This window comes from Gossypium hirsutum, chromosome D01 (genome assembly GCF_007990345.1).
Source record: "Gossypium hirsutum isolate 1008001.06 chromosome D01, Gossypium_hirsutum_v2.1, whole genome shotgun sequence".
NCBI lineage: Eukaryota > Viridiplantae > Streptophyta > Magnoliopsida > Malvales > Malvaceae > Gossypium > Gossypium hirsutum.
Window position 1 is genome coordinate 11269598 of NC_053437.1, and position 22333 is coordinate 11291930.

Here is a 22333-nt window from a genome sequence, read left to right on the forward strand (position 1 = left end):
TTTCTTAGCTAAGATCTTATACGTAGCATTATGTTGCTCGGACTCGTATATGGGTGTTGCGAATACGTCTCTAGATGTTCAACTCGTCAATTGAATTAAACTCTACACTCGAGATATGTCACAAAAAGATCAAAAAGAGGATACTTGAGAAGCCTCCGTAAAAGTATCACAAAATCCCTTTGATTATATTTTAATTCATTTATTGAAAAAAGAAGAAGATAAATTAACCCTTGTACCTTAGATAAATAAGCAAAACAGCTTCTTCATCAAAATTTGATGATTATATATAAGATACGGTAATGAGTTTAATCCTCAACCTATATATATTTATTCAATTTTATTCCTATTCTTTTATTAAAAGTAAATTAAAATTTTTTAAAACTAACCAAACTAAAGGGTTAAAAAAATCTTAATAACAAATTTTTAAAAAATTAATTAAGCCTTTTAAAATTTTAAAGTTATTAAAAACCATAAAAATTATAAACAAGATTTATAAAAAAATTATAAAATTATAAAAACTTTATTAAAAATAACAATATCAAACTATTAAAATATAATAGTTATAAGATTTTTTTTTCTAAAAATGATCCCTACCTTTTTATTGGGTCGGTATTGTTATTTTTAAATAAAATTTTATATAAAATTTTTGTAACTTTTTTTTATAAATTGCGTTTATAATTTGTATGGTTTTTTTAATAATTTTTAAATTTTAAAAGGGTTTAATTAATTTTTTAAAATTTGTTATTAAGACCTTTTTGAAGCAAAATTAGGCATATATGCCACTTAAAAAAATATTTAGGGTTTTTCGTTGTTTCATTTGAAATTTAAGTAAATAGGCCGATTTTGGGATAAGTGATAAAAATGCTCTTTGTAGGAACCATTTTTAGATGGCATGGTAGGAGGAGGAAACTTGGGTGACATGGCAAGAGAGAGGATGAAAGTGAGCTAAAAAAAATTAACGACTAGATTGAATTCTAAAAAGTCAAGAATCTTGAGATAAAGTTTTCTAAAAACTCAATAATCTCAGGATAAAATTTACGCCCCATCTTTTCCGTGGCAGATGGAATACTATCTTAAAAACTTTTCAAAAAAAATGTTTCTTGTTAGAAGTGTTTTTTTGACTTGTCATGTCCGATATTTTCCAACATTTTCAAATTTGTTTCATATTTGTTGATAGAGTTTCCTATAAAATGAAGATTGATATGAAGAGGTTTTTATAGTTAAATTTTGAGCAAAAGATTTGAATGTTAAGGAGAAGATTGTTGATGTTAAAAATCTGAAGTTCAAAAACCAATTCAACAAAGTAAATTAATTCAAGTAACTTTAGTGTCGTTCCTTGAATTTGGTTAATGAGTATTTATTTTTATGTATAATGTTTTTGTTTCAATTTTATATTGAACATGTGAAACAAGTTTTTTTTTTGGCAAATATGAGTAGACGAATTAGAGCAATTATTTATTACGATGGTCAAATTTGTGACACTAAAATTGAGGTCGTTTTTGTATCAGCCCAATCTACAAAATTGGCTTTCAAACGGAGCATCAAATTAAATGAGCTTCTGTCAAGAATTAGAAGAAAAGTCTCGACTTCAAGCCGAAAGAGAATTTAGAGCTTGAAATATAGATATCTAACGTCAATGAACCCTCATAGATATGATACATTTGAGCTCAAAGGCAACATGGATGTCAAGTTAATATTTGATACGCATTGCTCAATTGGAAATGACATATTAGAGTTATATGCCCAATTTTTCGATTTAGAGGAAGGTGATCCGAGTTTGACAACAGTTCCAGTTAATTTGTTTCGGGAATAGGAAGTAGAAAGTCCAACCACATAGTTGTATGGTGGTTTCATAGCGTTGTTACAAAGCTCGTATTAGGGAATGCCAAAATTATCGATGGGAAGACATTCCTCGGTTTCAACCATCGATTTCAAGTTTGGTGTGTAGTCGAGGTTAGTTGGTAACCTGAACATGGAGACCTTGACACGACGTTCTATGAATGTTTTTGACTTCAACTTCGAAACATTGATGATCTATGCTTGAAGCACTTATGCGAGTATGCCATCAAGTTACACAGGTGGACAATTCGTAAGTAATATTGGTTTTAACGTAGGGTTGATGAGAACGGATGATGTTCTCCCTACAACTTGCACTGGCAAAGGGACATTCAATCTTGGACATGAAATTGCAACTGGGTTGATAACGAAGTTGAAATAGATAATGATCCAATCTAGGAGTCCAGGCCAAATGGTTCAAAAATTGCATATTTTCTAAATCAGAAACTATAACACCTCTAACCCGTATCCGTCGTCGGATTAGGGCTACGATGCATTACTAAATAAGATACAACTTTCAAACAATTCCGAATGCATATATGTCATATTTGCATAAATAAAACTAATGACTGATTAAAATTTAACATACAAAATATATATATATATTTCACTTGCATATAATCATAATTAGTTTAAACAAACATGTCACAAAGCCATACAAGAAAATGTACATTAAAATATTAAGTAAGAATTATGTATTATCACATCGATTCAATAAAAATCTCTGAGTAATTAAAATCCTTATGTTCAGTTGTTCACATCAATTTATATTCACACCTCTCCAGTTACCATGTACTCAATTCGACTAACCTATTTAAGCTCATTTAAAAGACAAATATACACATCATTATAAAATACCAAAGCTTGCACTTGAACTCCTAATGAGCCATTTCCAAATAACAATATTTCAATATCATTACTAGGCTAAGAAATACATGTTCGGTCATTATAGCACATTACCTATAACATATTTATACTTTATTGACATTCATCAATTCGCATACTTATCAATTTAAATATGAACATCAAACTGAATCATATAATCACTTATATTTTCAAATCAAACATATTTTAAATGCACCACATGAATTTACGATATTTCTAAATACCTACACTACACCAGAACAGGTTTTTAGCGGCATTTTTTTAGGCCTTTAGCGGCGCTTTTTAACGCTACTAAATCCATTTGCGGCACTTTAAGAAGCGCCACAAAAAATGCCGCTAACGACAACGTCGCTAACTTTTGCGGCGCTTACAGAAAAAAACACCGCTAAAGATCATGTTCTTTAGCGGCGCTAAGGAAATAAACGCCGCTAAAGATCATGTTCTTTAGCGGCGCTTAGGAAAAAACGCCACTAAAGATCGTGTTCTTTAGCGGCGCTTTAAAAAAAACGCCGCTATAGATCGTGTACTTTAGCAGCGCTTTGAAAAAAACGCCGCTAAAGATCGTGTTCTTTAGCGGCGCTTTGGAGGAAAACGCCGCTAAAAGTAATGTTCTATAGCGGCGCTTGTTCAAAAATGCCGCTAATAGTAGTGTTCTTTAGCGGCGCTTATTTCACAAACGCCACTATTTAATATGACTTTTAGCGGCGCTTTTTTAAAAAACGCCACTAATTTTGGGATTTTTTTAAAAATAAAATTTTCTGTTTTTTTTAGCCCTCCTGCAACAACAAATCAAAAGCAACCAGATCTAAACTAACCAAAAACAATAAATTTAAATAATATTTCAAATTAAATGACTAAAATAATATTAATTGATATAAATAAAAGTGAATTCATACTTTTCTTTACAAAAACGTTAAAAGTTAAAATCATAAAAATATTTATGCAATATACACTATGACGGCGGAAGTTGCGATTGCTGAAACATCTTCATCATAATCTGAAGCTGCTGTTGAAGTTCGTCGTACTTTTTGCTCTGTTCAGCTTCTCTCGATGCCGCATCTTTTTGAAGTCGTAGCTGTAGTTCTTCATATTTCTTTTGAACCTCTGCTTCTATCGCTGCTTCTCTCGCTGCGGCCTCTGCTTCTCTCACTGTAGCATCTGCTTCCCTCGCTGCCGCCTCTGCTTTAAGTTGTTGCTGAAGTTCTTCATATTTCCTTTGAACCTCAAATGTGGTTGCTTGCATCTGAGCCATCTGGTCTTTTAACCTCTGAACTTCAGCTTGAGATTGACTCCCCGAAGCCATGTATTGGTGCGAGTTGGATCCAAAATATTGGGTTGAGCTGATAAAAGATCCTTGAAATCGAACCCGACCATACTTTTCAGGACCCAAAACTTCAGTAATAATCCGGTTATCAATGTCTTCAAGATGAGCAGAACTATCACTAGAAGCAATCGCTTCGTACTCCGTCTTTTTTTCCTTTAGTTTTTCCTAATAAATAAATCACATAGTTAGAAACGCAATATATATTAAAAAAAATGCAATATAACAATAGTCGCATTACAAGCAATGAATTAAACCATTAGAAAATAAACACTATAAATAACTAAAACAAGTCAAATCGTATTAAGTAAACGTACCATAATTTCACCAGCTTCAGGAGTCATAGCAGATCCATCTTTATTCTTATGTGTAATTTCAAAAAGTTGAAGGCGTCCAACTTTTTGATCGGACGACCGTTCCTACAATATAGTAGTAAAAATATTATTTAATAGAAAGTTATACATATTTGAGAATATTAAAAAAATTAAAAATACATCTGCCTCAGCTACACATGCAAAACTTCTCGACCCGGCTGTGTGAGTGAATTTTTGTTGCTGCCGGCTGCTTTTTCCAACTCGTTCACGATCCTACGTTATAAAATTTTTAGTACGTAAATAGTAAATACTATAAACCAAAATAATTACAATAGTTTGGAAGTACGTCGTACCTCGCCTTTCTGAGAATGCCAAAATCTAACCGCATCTTCCCATTGGTACCTCAACATACCCGGCGGGACATTTTGCAATTTCTCATCGAGGGTTGTTTTTGTCTTATAATAATTTTTCTTCAAAGTACTTTTATTGTCTCTCCATCTTTTTCCCAATGCCTTCTTTACATAAGCATCCGAGACCTCTAAACCAAACCTCGCCTACAAAAAACACAAGTTAATAAAGTAAATATAAATGAAACTATTTCCCAAGCATTACAGATGACATTAACATTTTGTTACCTTAATATTATCGAGGGCTTGGTTTTTGTTGCTATCGGGCATTTGACGCCATGACTCGTAGTTGATAGGCAACATATTCGCATTTCGTGCTAAAATGTCCATGTATCCTGCTAAAAGTCGAGCTTCTGATCCAACAGGCTGACCAAAACTGTTTCTGCATACCTTGACACGCTCGACTAGATCTAACTCGTATAACTCTCTAAGTAGCGTACGTCTTCGACCTCTGCGCTTCCCACCATTTTCAGCTACAAATGGTATATTATAATATAAGAATTTGAAAAATAAATCAATTATAAGTCAACACGCATGTAATTAATGTAAGTTACTTTAAACTTCCGTAGGATCCTCAGGTGTAATCGGAACATTCGAAGATCCAATTGCTGTCTGTTGTTCAGTACTATTTGTTTCTGTCGAGTTTGGATCATTTTGAACAATGCTTTCCCTTATAATTTTTCTTCTAGGCATTTTATCTGCAATACACATGAAAAAGCCATTGTTTATAACCCCGAACAAACCCATCAACAATTAGATGCTCGTATACAACCTCACGACAATGCGAGTTTAAGTTGACACACTTCTTACATAGGCAAAGAATCATGTTCTCCTGGCTTGCATATTGAAATGAAAAATTTAGAAAATATTGTACTCCATTTCGATAATCGTTGCTAACCCTTGACAAATTCATCCAAGACCGGTCCATTTCTTAATTCTTGAAGTCTGACGTTGACAATAATTTGCACGGGTTAGTCAAAACGCCAGTTATAACTATAAATGAGTTATGGAAGTTATGTACTAAGTTATGTATTAAACAATAATGTAAGTTAGGAAGGTTATGTATTATGTAAGTTATGTAAGTTATGTAATTTATGTAAGTTATGTAAGTTATGTAAGTTATTTAATTTATGTAAGTTATGTAAGATATGTAAGTTATGTAAGTTATTTAAGTTATGTAAGTTATGTAAGTTATTTAATTAATGTAAGTTATGTAAGTTATATAATTTATGTAAGCAATTTAGAAAAAATTATGTAAGTTGTGTACTAAGTTTTGTATTATGTAAATTATGTACTAAGTTATGTATTATGTAAATAATTTAAGTAATGTATGTTATGTAAGTAAGTTGTTATGTAAGTTTTGCATTATGTAAGTTATGTAAGTTAAATGTATTATGAAGGTTATGTAAGTTGTGTAAGTTATGTAAGTTATGTAAGTTAAATGTATTATGTAAGTTTATATAAAAAAAATTATAAGTTATGTATTATGTAAGTTAAAAGTAATGTATTATGTAAGTTTACATATCTTAAATTTTAGTAAGTAATGTATTTAAGTAACATACTTAAATTTTACATATAAGTAAACTTACTTAAATTTTAGTAAGTAATGTATTTAAGTAACATATTTAAGTAATAAATTAATATATATTAGTAATAATTTAAATTAAATTGTAAAAATATATTAAAAATATAATAAATTTGAATTTTAACTTTAATTTATGTATGTTATGTGAAATTTAACTTCAAAACAAATAAAAAATAACTTTGAATTAACTTATGTATGTTATGTTAGTTTTAACTAAATTTTTGTAAGTTATCTAAAATTAAACTTAAAAATAAATTAAAAGTTTGAAATTTTTTTCCATGATTCAAATTAAATAAAAGAAAACAAAACAAACTAAATTTCCGTGATTAAAATAGCAACTAAAGGAAAAACCAAAATTTTGGAGGAAAACATATAAATATTTGCAAACTATATACAAGCTTTTAACCAAATGTTTATATTATTTAGACATAAATAACCTTCATTTTCGAAATAATTTAGTTGCGATATGGAATAATATGTATACAACAAATAAGCATATTTGTTATCAATGAAACTTAAATGTGAAAAGAAAGTGGATTAATTTGTTATTTAATGCAACGTATAGTTAAGAAATTTCGAATAATTTTAAAATAAAAAAATTTAATCCAATTCCCAGTACAATTTATTAAATTGCTTCTATTTTGCTCAACATATATAGCAATCGTTGATGGATGATAACAGAAAACATAAGTCAGAAAAATACATGGCAAATGTAAAATAAGTAAAATGAAACATAAGCTAAAGGAAAACATCCAAAACCAATTACATATATACAAAACCAGAGCCCCAAAAGAAACATTTTTCCCTAATCATCATGATAAAACTATTACTGATTTAAGTTATGAACTAAAACATACCTTAATATTTCACTCAACTTTGTCTACTTCACTCTCACCAGCAAAGAGAGACTGCAGTGAGAAATATTTATTTTGTTGACTGATTTGGGAGAATGCATTAAAAGAAGGGAAAAACTGTCAAATTTTAACATGTATCTGCCCAAACAATAGTTCGGCCAAAACACAGGCAGCAAACTAGATGTCAATGGTCAGATATGTATTAAGTTGCACCAAATATTAATTCTGCCTACAATAGATGAACCATGATCAGTTAGCAGCAAATATTTTTCATTTTAGCTATCAAATATGTAAAAGTTTATCGATATCACAACCAAATATTACTTGGAAACATTAAATGGCAACTTAAAACTTTACCAATTTTAAAAAAATTCAAATACTTAGAAAATATTGGGTTTCATCCACTGCACTATTTCACGTTTGCCAATTAAACTATCATATTATATACGCTACATGATGAATTGCTACTTTAACAGTATCCTCCTGTGTATGTATCATATAATCTAGAGCATTCTTACATTTTCATATTTTACCATTCCTATTGCTAGAGATATTGCTTTATAACTAAAATTAATTATTGCAAACATTCTTACATTTTCATATTTTACCATCTACAAATTTAAAAAAATTATTACAAAAACATATCTAAATTTGTATTATAATATTTAGGTAGATGATAAATTGAAATTGAGCAGAATGGTTATTGGATTAGATATTGATATTTATTAATAAAATTTAATATTTAAATAAACTTGTTATTAAATTAATTAGTTCCAAAATTAAAATTATATATTAAAAAATGGAATTTAATTGTTTAGATTATTATTGTTGTTACTTGAAATACATTATATAGTACTATAAAAGAATGTTTAAAAACTATTTTGCAAAGTTAAATTAAAAAATATAAAAAAGATATTAAAAAATTATTTTGCAATTTAACATGCCAGATGTAAACTGAACCAAACAATGGATTGGCAATCACCATTTTCATGTCTACTGTATAAACAATGGATTGACTTCAACTCAACCAAACAAGTATTAAAACAAAAATTGAAGAATACCCATTAGGTACCTTTGGATGAAAATTTAATAAAAACAAAATATAGATAGAAATCACTGACAGTCACCGGACCAAATAAGTGGATTCAAAACAGTAGATTTATACCTTGGAAAGGGTATCGGCCAAAACTGAAGATGGAGTCCGAAAAGTGTAATTTTAGCGTCTTCTCCTCGGTTTCAGCCTTGGAGCTTCTGGGAAAGTTGAAGCTTCAAATCGTCGGTAACTGAAAGAAAGGAGCCGCTTTAGCCTTCACTGGAAGCGAGACGAGAGGAAAGGGGAAAATAAAAAAAACAGTTACTTGCTTAAAAGGACGAACTTACCGATGGTTGCGGCACCGGAGACGGACGGAGAATGTGATGCAGCACAGGAGACGGCAGAGTAGCAGGTGGTCGAGTTTGGGGAGCTGTTAGGGATTAGGGGAAATTTTAGGGGTTTGGGGGGAGAATAAATTTTGGGGGAAATCTGATGGAGGCTTTGGGGGATAACAGATGAAAAATATCGGGTTCCAATTTTGTTCAGAATGATGGAAAAAAACGACGCCGTTTTCATCTAAAAAATTAACCATTTGCGGCGTTTATAAATAAGCGCCACTAACTATAAGTCGAAACGCAGTCGTTTCATCAACAAATAGCGCACACCTGTGGCGTTTTTGAATAAACGCCACTAATAATACAACAAAACGGCCTCGTATCGATAAATGTTAAAACATTTTTGCAGCGTTTTAATTAAAGCGCACTAACTATAAATCAAAACACAGTCATTTCATCAACACTTACCTCAAACCCGTGGCGTTTTAAAAAAATCGCCACTAATAACATTTAAAAAACGACAGCGTTTCTATAAATGTTAGAACAATGTTGCGGCGTTTTAAGTAAAGCACCACTAAATATAAGATCAAACGAAGTCGTTTCTCCAACATTTAACTCAAGCTTGTGGCGTTTCCAAAAAAAGCCACTAATACCATTGACAAAACGACAACATTTCGATAAACATAAATACAATTTTGCGGCGTTTTATGTAAAGCGCCAGTAATAGCAACGTAAAACGGCGCAGTTTTATTAACTCCCAATAAAACTTTGCGTCGTTTTTCAAAAGCGCTACTAATGGCGAAGAACAGAACGGCGCCGTTCCCCTTCCCAGTTACAGGATAACTTCCCACTTTACATGATACAAATTTTGCAAAAAATACCAAAAGTATAGTCATTTTGTGGCGTTTTTCAAAAAACGCCACTAAAATAAAACATATAAAATGTAACGTTTTGCAGTATCAGGCATAAAGTTTGCGGCGCGTTTTAAAAAACGCCACGAATTTCTAACCTTTTTCGGCGTGTAGTTGAAAACGCCACTGAGAACACAGATCAAAACGCAACGTTTTGCCATTTCTGAAACAAATTTGCGGCGTTTTTATATAAACGCCACCAGGAAAACGGAGTAAAACGGCATCGTTTTTCATACTAATCCATATTTGTGGCATTTTTTACTAAAACGCCACTAATGCATAAACACAAATAAATTTAATTTCTGTCCTTTTTTATTAACCTTAAACCCTTAGAACCATAAATAGTAAGACACTAACTATAAAAAACTAAACCCTAAACCGTAAACCCGAAATCTAAATAATAAACATTAACCACTAACCTAAAACACTAAACATTAAACCCTAAACTCTAATATACCCTATAACATATATATATTATAAGTTAGAATTAAAAGTAATTAAAAAGAATCGTATATTGCTTGTTTAAACCCTAAAAAAATAACTTTTCTTTATATTTTTTTATCAAAATCCCTAACCCTACTTAAACCCTAATACTAGCCTAACCCTTAAACCCATAATTAAACACTAAGACTCTGACTATAAAAACTAAACTCAAAACAATAAACTTTAAAACACTAAATATCCCAAACCCAATATAACAAACCCTAAACCTTAACCTACAATATAATACTAAACATTAAACCTTAAACTATAAAACCCCTTAAACTATAGCCTTTAAGCCTCTTAAACCCTAAACCCCAAAAATTTTTAATCAATATTAAGTACTGCTTCCATAATTCTTTATAAACATATATGACCTTTTACATTAATATATATCTATATGTGTATATACATGTACATCAATATCCACATGAAATTTTTAGGGGTTTAGGGTTTTAAAGATTTTGTTTTTAGGGTTTAAGGGTTTTGAGAAAGCAATATGGCCGGCATCGATTTTAACAGCTTAATGGTAACTTAAATGAAAACTTCTAATTATAATTAATATAAATAAATCAATTAAATAACAAATAGAAAAATAATTATTTTGCGGCGCTTGTCAATAAACGCCGCTAAATTCCCCAAATGCTAAGTAAAACGACCGCGTTGGGCTTAGGTTATTGGCGGCGCTTACCAAAAATGCCGCTAAATCCCCGAATACTCAGAGAACGGTGTCGTTCGGCTTATGTTTATTTGCGGCGCTTCCATACAAACGCCGCTAAAGTACTGAACATTAGCGGCGCTACCTCAAAAACGCCGCTAGGTTACCGAATGCTCAGAAAACGGCGTCGTTGGTCTTAGGTTTCTTTGCGGCGATTTATCAAAAATGCCGCTAAATCCTTGATCTTTAGCGGCGCTTAATAAAAAACGCCGCTAAATCCCCGCATGCCCGGAAAACGACGTCGTTGGGCCGAGGTTTTTGCGGCGCTTTATAGAAATCGCCGCTAATGCTTTTTCTTCAACGGCGTTTTCCGTAAAACGCCGCTAATGATTGATCTGGAGCGGCATTTGTTATCCAAACGCCGCTAGAAACGCTGCTAAAAGCCTGTTTTGGTGTAATGCTAATTATTACATAGCATAATTAAAATTCAACTAACATGTCAAAACTCATAATTAAATATCACCTTAATATTCAACTCATGTCTCAAGATTTTAATAACTAGCTTAAACCAAAAAAAATGTCATATACGTGTAACTTTAATATTTCATTCGATTGCAAGCTCAATTCATGCTCCAATATAATCAATTTCAAATATAAAAATTATACACATCAAATATCCATTCAAAATCACATAAACTCAACTTAAACAAAATGATCATGGATAACTCATTTTTTTTAAACCAAACCAAACCTGTATAACCAAGATACACCCAAACATATTATCAATACAACCCGAATCAAATTATCCTACACTTCCAAAATTTATAAACATTCAACTCAATTAATTACCAATTCCATACATATATATTTATATATATCATCTCATTCACCATATTATCAACAAAACATAGCTACCGTATACTACATATAAATAAGCCATAGCCGAAATTATAAAATTAAACACTTAATCAAGAACCCATAAAACAAAAACCAAAACAAATACTAATGATTAAAGACAAGCCATTTTTCGCATGGCTATATATACATACAAGTCCCAAAATCAATTATTTCATCCAGACTATACATGCCATAAGCTCAAATTTTAACTTAGTAAAATACCGAAGAAAACAGTCGATAGTGTGATAGGCTTGTTGATGATCCCCGAGCTCGTAACACGATTCCAAAATCTATAAAACCGAGGTAAACAAAAACACACATAATAAGCTATTAAAGCTTAGTAAGTCATAAGCAGAAATTCATATATGTATTTATATATTAATACTTATTCCATCATTAAGTTAAAATAAACCAAAGATCCTAATATTTTGTACCATATAACGCTTTAATAAAATCACATTAAATTTTCAGATAAACAAACCATATGGCCAAATACACATAAATATTTAGCAAAGCCAAATATTCAATAAATCATTATGCCAAAATATGCTTACACTCAAATGGGTAACTCATACTCTATATTTCATTTGAAACTATTATCAATTTAAAAATAATCAACTTACCTTAACACTAATTAAGCAAATGGCTAACACATACCTGAATAATTTAGCTTTCTTAACACCTTTATTTGCTTTTATTATTGCTCACATAAGATTTATAGAACATAGAGCCTTGTATAAAACACCGGCATAATGCCTGCTAGGCACAAAGCCCGATACATTTCACCGGCACAAAGCCTGCTAGACATAAAGTCTGAAGTAATTCACCGGCATCAAGCTTGCTAGGCATTAAGCCTGAAAATCTCAGATACAAAGATGATCTTTTGTATAATTTACAACATTAAAATTCAGTTCAAAGAATTTGTAACCTATATTCGAACCACACACATATGTATGTAAAATTCATACATTAAATTCAGCTCAAGAACTTTATAACCTAATTTGAACCACATATGTATATAAAATTCGTACATTAATTTCAGCTCAAGAACTTTAAATATATATATTCGAACCGTATGTGCATATATATATATAAAATTCATAATATTAAGTTCAACTCAAAGAACTTGTATCATACATTCAAACTTTATATATATAATTCATAACTTTAAATTCAACTCAAGAAATTAAATCTTACATTCGAACTACATATCCATGTAAATTCTACTATTAGTTTCATATCATTGAACTTAAAGCATACTTAGATAATATACATATAATTTATACCATTAATATTAACCTCCCAAAATCAATTTCTATGTTCGGCTATCACATAGAAAAATCATCAAGTTTTATTCAATTTATATACTTTTAGTTCCAGCTTACTAAATGTATGATAGATATATTTATATAAATTCCAATTTAATAACATTTAAATTGCTATTAGACTTACCTCGGATATCGACGGACACAGTCGACTACTCGACTACTTTTGACTTCCCCCGATCCAATTTCGTTTTCTTCGTTTCTCGATCTAAACATATTAAAAATTAACTCTTTTATTCAATAATTCATTTAGTTTAGTCCAAAAACACACAAATGGGAAAATTACCAATTTGCCCATGACATTTCACACTTTTTACAATTTAGTCTCTATTTCAAAAAAAATACAAAATTAACAAACTTTCATTGTACCATAGCTTAGCCGAATATTCAATAAGCTCATGTAAGTCCATGCATGACATATATTTCACATTTTAGTCCCTCAATTTACACTTTTCTTAATTTAGTCCTTAATACACATTTTTATTAAAAATTACTAATTAAAACATGAAAATCTAACAACATATATTTTTTTTCCATCATCTAACAACAAAAACAACAAGCTCTCTTCAATGGCATATCACAAAATACACAACCAATTCAAAAATTCAAGCATGAGCTTTAAAGATAACTTAGCAACGATATCAAAAACGTAAAAATTATCAAAAATCAAAACAAAACTAACCTTGAATTAAGCTTGTAAATTGGCCGAACCTAGCTTATGTTTTTCTCTTTTTGTTTTCTTTAGTTTCGGTCATAAGAAGATGAAGAATAATGAATTATATTTTGATATAATTTAACATATATTAACATATTACTAGTTTACTTATTTAATCTTTGTTTATAAATTTATATATACCTTATAATACAAGGTCATTCTTGACCAATACCACCCACTTACTTACTAGTGGGCTAATAACCTATTAAGGACTCCATATTAAAAAGGCATTAGCAATTTAACACTTTACACATTAACTAGCCTTTTTTTTTTACGCGATCAAGTCCTTTTTCTTTAATTAAGCACTCAAACCATAATATTAATTCACGAAACTTTCACACATGCAAATTCACACATAATAAACACCAAAAAAAATACTAAAATATTTTTCAGACTCGGATGTGTGGTCCCGAAACCACTATTCCGATTAGAGTCAAACCGGGTTGTTACAGAAACCATTGCTACTAAACCAGAAGGGAGTGATTCTGATAGTGATGGTTCAAACAATGCTAGAGGAGCCCAATCAGATTTTACGACGTATGAACCTCCACCCTACATGCTTATTGTCGACATTGATGCTAAAAATGGGTTAGGATTTCCAGAACTTCCTCATAGAAGACTGAGTCGTGTGAGTTCTACAAATTTTGACAATTTACAAGTTGGAATGGAGTTTTCCTCCAAAGATGTTGCTACAATGAAGATGTATAACATGGAGCCACATTAAATGTACCAGATTTTGAGATTTATTTGGCATTAGAAGACTCCCGATCAAACCTCAGTATGAATGCTCGAACGAATTGTTGTCTTTTAACCGCATTAGAAGATTGTCGAGATGTGAGAAATTATCTTCTAACCGTTTCGTATCTATTTGTTTACTACTAAACTCTCCCGACACATTACTAATAGTTGGTGGCAAATTGCGCCCCAATCAGCAACACGCACTACCCCAAAACGATGGACACATCAACGATAGACCGAGTTGTAATGTCTCATCCTCGAGTGTAATTGTACACTCATCGCACGAAAGATGGAATATGTTTGTCTAGGGTCTCTATCTTTCCAGCAAAGCATTGATAAGTGCAGGCTCCAATTTAGCCTCGCTGAGCATGCGTGACACATTTAAGAATCCCGCATCTTCCAAGTACTTTTCAATAACACGCATTATTCTCACAGTTAAATTGTGTATATATGTTTTGATAATCCAATGTCCGTCCTGATTATATAAACATAAAAATATATATTAACAACTTAATAATGATATTAATTAAAATAAAATTGAACATCGAAAATGTGTTTGTAATCTAAACAAATTAAAGGCATTGACATTTTTAAAATGATGAAAATCGAATAAAACCTAAGAAATTACAAACAATTAGGTTAGAAAATTGAGAGATTAGGATAGAAAATTAAAAATAAAAGAATTGAGAGTGAGTTGAGAGAATAGATGAATAAAGACTAAATGAAAAAATTGAAAGTATAGAGTGTATATATAGGAAAATTTTTTAATTGTTGGGGAATTTTTTTCAATAGCTATTGGTCGCAATAGTTAGAAAATCAACATCCTTAATTTTCTTAGGCGATCCAACAGATAACATATATATATATTTGATTTTTGATTTAAATAAATCGCATTGGGTGCTACATGTAAAATCACGCCCTATAAGCACGTCCAACAAAGCACGCTTTTGGAATGACATCCACATCTTACCAAAAGGCCTATTTCACTAAATTAAAAAAAATCTAAAACCCTAAATAACTTTTAAAACTGACTTATATGCTTAATTTTTCCAACTTTTTAATCTTTACTAATGAGTCAAATTAAATAAATGTATAAAGATTAAAAAATGAATTTATTATCATATATTGTATATAAACACCAAATCAAACATTTAACTGTACAAATTTAACAAAAAACTGTTTGCTCCCTCACCTAACATCCAAATGCAAAGCAAGGTATAATAAAACGATTTAGGTACTTTTGCCGAAAAGCAGCTTATCCATTTCTTCATCATGATTATATGTAAATATTTATCCACTCCATGTCTGCAACTTTTGTGTTCCTTGTTTGAATTATGTCGAGTTAAGAGCTAATCAAGCTTTAACCATCAACTAAAATCATCCTATATGATAATACAAAATCCCAAAACAGGCTGCCATTTATATTAAGTTAAATATCAACTAAATTCCAAGTACAAAAAAAACATGCAGCTCAAGGTATATGATAATACTGTTGAATTAAGACACAACTTCACTACTTGAAAATTCATACTAAAAGTGTAACCACTATCACAATCTCAAAATCTCCTGAAAATGGTGAAAGAAAGGTTAAAAAAAGGGACATTTGATCTGAAATATGAAATCTCAAGTAACAAAACTTTAGGCAGCTCCCTTTCCCTTCCTTCTCTGGATCTTCTTCATGTAGAACTCCAGTTCTTTGCCTTCCAAGATATACCTGTAAAACCCATTTCACACATTAGAATAAGTGGTATAATAGTGTTATTGTCACTTGTCCTGTCCTACTTATCCTCCAAGAGATTAGTGAAAGGAATTTATCAGCTGTCTATAAATAATTCCTTTAACAAAGCAATTGTGCATTACAATGGTAAAAGTCAGGAGGTTACATACCCGTCAGCACGGCCGCACTGACCAGGCCGTGAAGAGATACAAGCCAGTAAACGACCACTACTGAATTGATCCTCAATATGTGGGTCGAGCTTGCGGTTCTGCTGACGCTTTTCCAACTTCCTTAAGACATGTTTGCTCTTCTTCGCCTCCTCAGCAACAGTTTCACCTTCCTATATACAAAATGAAGCAAAACATTGTAAGATTCAATGCCCTCAGATTATGGTCAAGTGAACTTTGTAACTGACACCGAAATATTAAAGAAAGACACAGCAAAATAACTAACACTTACAAAAACAATTAACTCGACAACAAAGGAACTAATCTATTATTGAAGCAATAACATCCAGGTGAAAAAGAATATTTAAAAAAATTCCTCCTACCTCTCCATCTTTCTTGGTAGCTGCTGCAAGTGTTTTCTTCTTGCGACCAAGGTCGACACCATAGTGCTGGAGATACCATTGCTTGAATGGAGCAGCATCAACTTGAACAATAGCACTCTTCACCAAAGTTTGAGTACGAACAAGCTCATTGTTAGATGCATTGTAGACCACATCCAATATTCTGGTTTTACGAGTCACAGCTTCACTTCCCCATGAGTAGTTTCCAGTGTCGAGCCTCAGAGCGCGCCACTTCACATTTCCACCACGAACCCTAATCCTCCTGACTGTCTTGTTGCTTGACAACTTTGTGTTTGCTGGTTGCCTTCCAAGCTCATACCTTATAAAAAACAAACCATCAATAAGGTAGGACAAACTAAGATTGAAAACCAAGTCAAACAACCCAATAGTATAATAGATGAAGTGGATTAGATCTCTAGCCTCCAATAGCATAGTTTACGATAATGAAATGGTGAGCAAGTTAAATAATTTACCCAAAGAAAATAAACCCCGATAAAGCTCAATAAAATTTCTCCAAAATCCTCATCTGACAATAAAATGAAGCTAAATCTAAAACGAAAGGCCTAAAATGGAATATCAGTTCAAGTAAATTTCAAGAACAAAAACTGATTTTTTTTCAATAATCCTTAATCAACTTTCTAAGCAACCAACCAGATCAAAAAATGATAAAGAAAAGGTCATCAAAGGATTAATAAGAAACAGGAAAAAGAAGGGTTTTGCAGATTACTTTCTCTTCTTCCTCCAAGCCTTCTTTTTGCCACCTGTGGCACGCCTCTTGTGCATCGAATCACGAGAAATACCTATCAGAAAATTTAAAATTGAACACCATTAAGCAAGAAAATCAAGCAGAAAACTACATCATTTAGAAGATATTAATGAACAAAAATCATATGAATTTGAGAAATACCCATTTTGGCTGAAAGCTCAAGCCTTTTAGCAGGGGGAAGAGCGGGAGGGGGTTGAAGCAAATCTGTGAAGAAAAAAAAAGCTAGGATTCAGAAGCAGTGACAGGCGGAAGTTAGAGCCCGCATATACACAAAAACCCTAGTTTTTGTTTAATTACCATAATGTCCTAATTTGGGTTGGGTTATTGTTAGGGTAAAAAGTAATCATGGGTAAATTAGATTAATGCTTTCTTGGCCCAATAAAATGTTTGCATTCATGATTTTATCCCTTAGAAAGCCCAACCATTATTGGATGTTATATTTGAAATTTGGGTAAAATAAATCTTGACTTTAAAATAGGGTTTATTCTATTTTAATCATTTTAATTTATTTTTTTAAATTTAGTCACTCTAAATAAAATAATTGTTTAAACTAGTCGCTCCCATTAAATTATATATTATTTACTAACGGATTGCTAATGTGACACATTAACCCATTAAATAATAATTACAGCATGACGATTTTTTTTTCCAAACTCCAACAATCCTTCTCTATTCTTCTATTTTTCTTTCTCAATTTATATTTATAGGCTATCAAAGAAAGGATATATAAATAGGTCAAACCTTAAAACTTATGTAAATTAAGAATGAGATTAGATGGATAGTGGGGTGCAGCGTAATGTATTTAGCTTACTTTTTGTCTCATGCTATAGTATCTAATCTCACTGTTATCGCTGTTTTTACTCTAATCACAACTAAATGCACCTCATATCCAAACTTACTTTAAAACTATTAACCAGGAGTTAGCATATTGTTTAAAATTTGTTCCATCAATTATAAGAATAAGTTAAAACTGTTGAAAAGGTTAGATAGCCTGCTCGACTCAATTTTCATATTGGCTCAATCAAACTTGAATTCAATTTAAATAATAAAAAATATATTTTCAATATGTTATTAATTTTTGAATAGTAAATTTAATTTTTAAAGGGTTGAATTATCCAAAAACGAGCCTAAACTTAAAACAATTTTTAAAAAATGGGACTTCAATCCAACTCCCGCCATCAACACCTAATCTGAAATAAGCAGTAAAACATGTAAGGTATACTGTTACAACTATATATAAAACATATAATATCCCTAGGAACACTGTAATTTCTAATCTTGAAGGGCGCAACCAACCAACCACTCGTGACTTGCCTTCCTTTCATGGTGATTCATACTGCTACATGACTTTGTTGCCAGGCGCAACACAAAGAGCAAAGTAGGAAAAAGAAGGCCAAGTAAGATAACACCATGGATATCATCATTTGATAGCAAAACGTCCCCACATGGTTACACTGATTCTTCTCCATATCTACCGATATATCCCACCGCCGCGCATCCAGATGTCACCAGCCCCATAATCACCTGAAATCAATGTAGTGATAAAAGCCATATGATCAAAAGCAACAATTTGCTTACCAGATAGAAGTAATACTTCAGATCTGATCCCGAGAAGGCGCATTGAAAGTAAAACCCAGGGATTTAAATAGAGGTCCGTTATCGAAATAGCGGCCGTTATATAGCAGTAGCGGCACCGTCCGAAACCGCTACTGCCGAAATCCGCTATACCCGCAATACACAATAAGTAATGTAAAATTCACGACCGCATAGCATCCGTTATGTCCGCAACCGCGATAAACGCAATGCGACCGAAAACGCGACCGCGACCGCAATTTAAATCCCTGGTAAAACCTGTAACATATCCACAAAGAAAATGGAGATTTAATAAAATTAATGAAGGAATGAAACCCAAAAATAGTGGGTGTTTGTTTATGTTAGAGGTACTCATGGCCTGCGTCCGGGTTCGGGTCGGGCTCAACTAAAAATTCAAGCCCATTTATTAGGCTCGGCTCAAAAAATGGGCCTAAAATTTTATCCAAACTCGACCTGAATAAAAATACTAAAACTTGGGCCCGACCTGGTCTGCCCATATTAAATTTTTATATAATTTTTATATAATTTTTAAATATATATATTATATCAAAAATACTAAAAACATCAAAATAAATATTTCCCAACAAATTGAAAATAAATTTTAAAAAATATGTAGACTTAAATAACACTAATATAAATGCAACTTAACAAGTAAATTCCTCTAAAATAATAACAAAATTAATAAATACCTTTAAAATAATAACCAAATTAACAATAAAATAAGTTTTATTCAATATCCAAATAATAACAATAAAATAGTAGTAACATAATAGTAAAATGGTAGCAAAATAGAGAGGAAACAACAAGAAAATAACATTCAAAAACAAAAAAAAAAGCAATTTTTTTTTTCATTTAGTGAATTTGGGCCGGGCTGAGTTTAAGCCAAAAATATTTTACCTGAGGCCCGACCTATTTTTTAAACAGATCTTATTTTTTTGTCCAATCCTACTTTTCGGGCCTATATTTTTAACAAAATCTTCTCATATTTTGAACGGGCCACCTGGTCTACTTTAGCTAATAGCGGACTGCCTCACAAACACATCAGATAGAGATAGAATTATCCAAAGTCTAACAACAAAAAAAATTCACGTGTCAGTCTTTCAAATGAGCTAATTAAATTAAAAATAAAATGAAAGGGACTAAAATAGGATAAGTCGTATTTTAGAGTGACTTGCGAGTAATTTAACCTTAAAGTTGTATAAACATTTTGTTTCTATCGGATTGGAAACAAAACAACTAGAGCTCCCAACTTTGCTCAACAATGGAAGCAACAACCGAAGCAATTTGGGATAAATTATTCCTTCTCTCTCCAAAGCTCCCTTACAACTTGCAAATTTTAAGATAACAATTTGATTCCTTCCATTCCCTTTTCTGTTGTTATAAGTCATAACCCACTTCCTTGAATCCATCAGTGTATGCAAAAACTTAGTCTTGGATACATTTGGAGGGTATTTTGATGGGGTTTGCGCTGTTGGGTTCATTGGGTTCTTTTGTTTCTGTGAGAGATTCTCATCACTGGAATGTCAGGTTTCAGTCTTTCACTTTGAAAGAGAGGTTTGTTGTTGGCTTCAACTTGGCTAAAAATTTCAGGGCTTATAAAAAATTTGGAAGAGTTTCACTTTGCAAGAGTGAATTTGTGGACTTTGAAGAAAGAACAAGCCCCAATGAGGTAATCCTAATCTCCGCCTCTGCTCAAACTTTTCAATCTCCTTTGGGATTCACTTTTATTCTTACTAAAAACTTAATTTTTGTGTTGATTTCTGACTCATGTTATAGCCTGGAGAATGCTGATTATATTGGATAGCCATGGATTTTGATCCTAAGTGTTGCTTTATAGAATTAGACTTGATTTTATGTTATTAAAGTAAAATCTCTGAGCAAATATCTATGTTGGTTATATTTTTGGCTTTTTTGAGCATGCTCTGCTGATAATTTGAGTGTGCAATGCACCAAAGTAATGGGAATTGTCTTGGAGATACAAAGTTGAATTGCTGCCATTTTTTCATGGATGTTTAATTTCAATTTAGTTTATGGATGCCATCTCCTTGTGCTGGTACAATATAATTTAGGGATATTATTTTGTTAGGTTTTGTGTAAAGTGAGAAGCTTATTTGCTATGTTCTTTTCTCGTTTGAAAGGTTAGGAAAGAGATAGAGCAATGCTATGAACTCATACACAGACTTGGGAGAGGAGTTGTGTACTTGGGTTCTTCAAGGATGGGACCTGGCCATCCACATTACTCACAAACACTGGAACTGGCTAGGGAGGCAAGTTAATTTATAGAGCTTTTCTCTCTTTAAATGCATTTAGCAAAAGTCTGTACACTTTGGACCGATTTCCCCTAGTGGCTTGTTTTGATTCTTTTCATGAGATTAGTTTTACTGCATGGCAGATAGCTAACCTTTTGGACTGTACCACATGGACTGGGGCTGGTCCTGGCCTCATGGATGCTGCTATTAAGGGTGCTCAGGAAGCAGGAAAGGCGGTCGGTGGGTTTAAGATAGGTAAGGAAGCTGGAGAATGGACGACCTCAAAATTTCATCCGTACCTGCCCTCAGAAACTTATCTTACTTGCAGGTGAAAATTAGTGTTTCTAAAGGCTTACAGACACCATTCTAAATCTATGCATCTGAACAATCATCGAAATAACTGCAGGTTTTTCTCTGCTAGAAAGCATGGGTTGGTTGATGCTGCGGTCAGGAGTTCGAGCTCTGATAAGACAGCAGTAGTTGCTCTCCCAGGTGGTGTTGGTACTCTTGATGAGATGTTTGAGATACTGGCATTGATTCAGCTTGAAAGGATTGGATCAGAGCTTCCGGTTCCCTTCATTGTAATGAACTATGACTCATTCTATGCAAAGCTCTTAGATTTTCTTGATGATTGTGAGGATTGGGGTACCGTCTCTAAGGGAGAGGTTTCGTCTTTGTGGAAGATCTGTAACACTAATTCTGATGCTTTAGTGTACTTGGCAGAGTTTTATGATCTGCCATTTTCGGATGAACAAAAGCATGGAACAGAAGCGAGAAGCGCACATAAACAAGTCCCTTAAGATGTTTTGAAGCGGATGGATATAGTTATTGTGTGCTGCCATTCATTGTGAGATTCAGAAAATTGAAGTTTTCAGAATCTGGAACAAATAGAATACTAACTTGAACGAGTTTCACGAGTAAGCAAGATATGAATTCCTTAGATATGTATGAACTAATCTTACATTGATTTGTGAAGCTGTCCATGTTTTTCAGAATTCTACAATGAATTATGAGAATGAATGGAAAAATAAGAGGCTAAGCTTGTAGTTGGCTGATTTTATGCATACATGGTTCCATTTCCAATCAAGATGATCTCATGATATGATCATTATGTAAAATATTTATCAAGCTAATAAACAAAGCATC

General features: G+C 32.1%; 2 protein-coding genes across 2 annotated transcripts; one reads left to right on the forward strand and one right to left on the reverse strand.

The window, feature by feature from the left end:
• Positions 1–15684: 15684 nt before the first annotated feature.
• Positions 15685–17645, reverse strand: LOC107922595 (40S ribosomal protein S8). The gene is made up of 5 exons (XM_016852699.2): positions 17487–17645; positions 17307–17379; positions 16562–16898; positions 16182–16351; positions 15685–16008 (listed from the first exon to the last, which is right to left on the reverse strand). The coding sequence occupies exons 1-5, from the start codon at positions 17488–17490 to the stop codon at positions 15933–15935; spliced, it is 660 nt and encodes a 219-aa protein (XP_016708188.1). The 5' UTR covers positions 17491–17645; the 3' UTR covers positions 15685–15932.
• A 2502-nt stretch (positions 17646–20147) lies between these two features.
• On the forward strand, positions 20148–22242 carry LOC107921156 (probable cytokinin riboside 5'-monophosphate phosphoribohydrolase LOGL10). Its single transcript, XM_016851029.2, has 4 exons — positions 20148–20607; positions 21077–21205; positions 21331–21515; positions 21594–22242. Exons 1-4 carry the CDS (start codon positions 20395–20397, stop codon positions 21985–21987), a joined length of 921 nt encoding a protein of 306 aa, XP_016706518.1. The 5' UTR covers positions 20148–20394; the 3' UTR covers positions 21988–22242.
• Positions 22243–22333: the final 91 nt, after the last annotated feature.